Source organism: Nycticebus coucang, chromosome X (assembly GCF_027406575.1).
Source record: "Nycticebus coucang isolate mNycCou1 chromosome X, mNycCou1.pri, whole genome shotgun sequence".
Taxonomy (NCBI): Eukaryota; Metazoa; Chordata; class Mammalia; order Primates; family Lorisidae; genus Nycticebus; species Nycticebus coucang.
In genome coordinates this window covers 48,142,584-48,144,410 of record NC_069804.1, presented here as the reverse complement: position 1 = coordinate 48,144,410, position 1,827 = coordinate 48,142,584, and the positions used below count along the sequence as shown (strand labels likewise).

Sequence of the window (1,827 nt, the reverse complement as noted above, 5' to 3'; positions counted from 1 at the left end):
AAGAATCCAGTTGAGGATCACTGAGTTCATTTTGTAATTTTATCTCTTTAAATTCGAACCTTCTTTTTTCTTATTACACAACATTAACTTTCGGAAGAGAATGTTAAAATATTTTGTAGAATGTCTCACATTCTGACTTTGTATAATCATTTTCTGGTATCATTTAAATTGTTTCTCTTCCAGCAATTAATTTGTAAAGGGGAAGTTAGATCAAAAGTGTTAATTACATTCTGGTTAAACTATTATTTAAGAATACTACATAGGTGATGTTCTGTGATTCAGAAATATATTACATCAGGAGATGTATTTGTTAATGTGTCTATTATTAGTAATGCTATCTTTGTTCATTGAATCAAAGTGGTTTCTGCTTGTTCAAGGACCATTTTTGAAACAGGTAAACTCAGGACTCTGAAACAAATAAAAAATGAACATGTGTCGACAAATTGCAGCCCCGTCCCAGCCACAGCCTCGGTGCCTCGCTCAGCTCCAGCATGGCAGAAGTCCCCAGCCCCACTGACACCGAGTGGTGCATTGAGTCCCTGATCGCTGTGTTCCAGAAGTATGCTGGAAAGGACGGCTACAGCTACACCTTGTCCAAGACTGAGTTCCTGAACTTCATGAACGCAGAGCTGGCTGCCTTCACAAAGAATCAGAAGGACCCTGGCGTGCTTGACCGCATGATGAAGAAACTGGACCTCAACTCTGATGGGCAGTTAGATTTCCAAGAATTCCTTAATCTTATCGGAGGCATGGCTGTGGCTTGTCATGAATCCTTTTTCAAGGCTGCCCATCCTCACAAGCAGATGTGAGGACCCCACCTGGCCTCCAAACCCACCCCATTTCCTTCTAGACCCCATCATCAACGCCTCCTCAGAGCCCACACATCCCCTGAGCCCAGCACACCCACCACCTCATGCAGGCCTCACTTGCAGTTAGCAATAAAACAGTATCATTTTTTTAAAAACAGAAAAAAAAAATGAACATGTGTCAAAAATGTTATTTAACTTATTAATTTATGAGGGAACCAGTAAGATGTGACAACTGGTTCAAAGGAAAAACCAAACAATAAATACATGTACAGGTTGAGTGAATACTGAAATAAATTTGCTTAAATCCACATGCAATAATTAACTGCATTTCTACCAGACAATTCCCATTTTTATGGACATGAATCATTCACATTATTCTCAATATTCTACTACTTCAAGGGTTGTGAAATAACTCAGACAATGAAAAGCTCAGAGACACAACTGGATTCAGATTACCTGAACACCTACTTTTCCACTGAAGAATAAAATATTTGATACATTTTAAAGTCTTTCACATTTTTTTCCTACACTCTAGATCTCTCCATTATGAAGTTAACAGTTTTTACTTTTCACCTAAGAAGTTATGTATGGAGTAATACTTGGTGCCACAGGGATATCTAGTTTTTCATGATGTAATGGAGATTAATGGGTATTGTGTAGTGGGTTTAGCATCCATTGATGACTTTTGCCTGAATTAGATAGCAAATAGCGGCTGTCATTTTTATCATTTCTTCTCCATTTATTAGCAGACAGTCTTAAGAAGAGTTTCCTTTACAGCTGGGGTTATTTTATTACCCCTGAAATACAATCCCCACTGAAAAGGCAAAAAAGGTGCTTAGATCTCTCCAATTATTAATCAATTTTCAAAATTAGGAATATGTACAATAATTGCCTCTAATATTTAGAAACAAGGTTTGCTTTTGTGTGGAGATTTTTTAGTGTATTTTTTCTTGTTTCATGTATTTTGTTCAATTATATTCATTATTTTTTAAAGCTCAAATTCTCACAAATTTAATCA

At 36.7% G+C, this 1,827-nt stretch overlaps 1 protein-coding gene across 1 annotated transcript; it reads left to right on the top strand.

Moving 5' to 3' along the window:
• The first annotated feature begins 460 nt into the window (after positions 1-460).
• LOC128576790 (protein S100-A11-like) lies at positions 461-809 on the top strand. Its single transcript, XM_053579005.1, has one exon. It carries the CDS (start codon positions 492-494, stop codon positions 807-809), a length of 318 nt encoding a protein of 105 aa, XP_053434980.1. The 5' UTR covers positions 461-491.
• Positions 810-1,827: the final 1,018 nt, after the last annotated feature.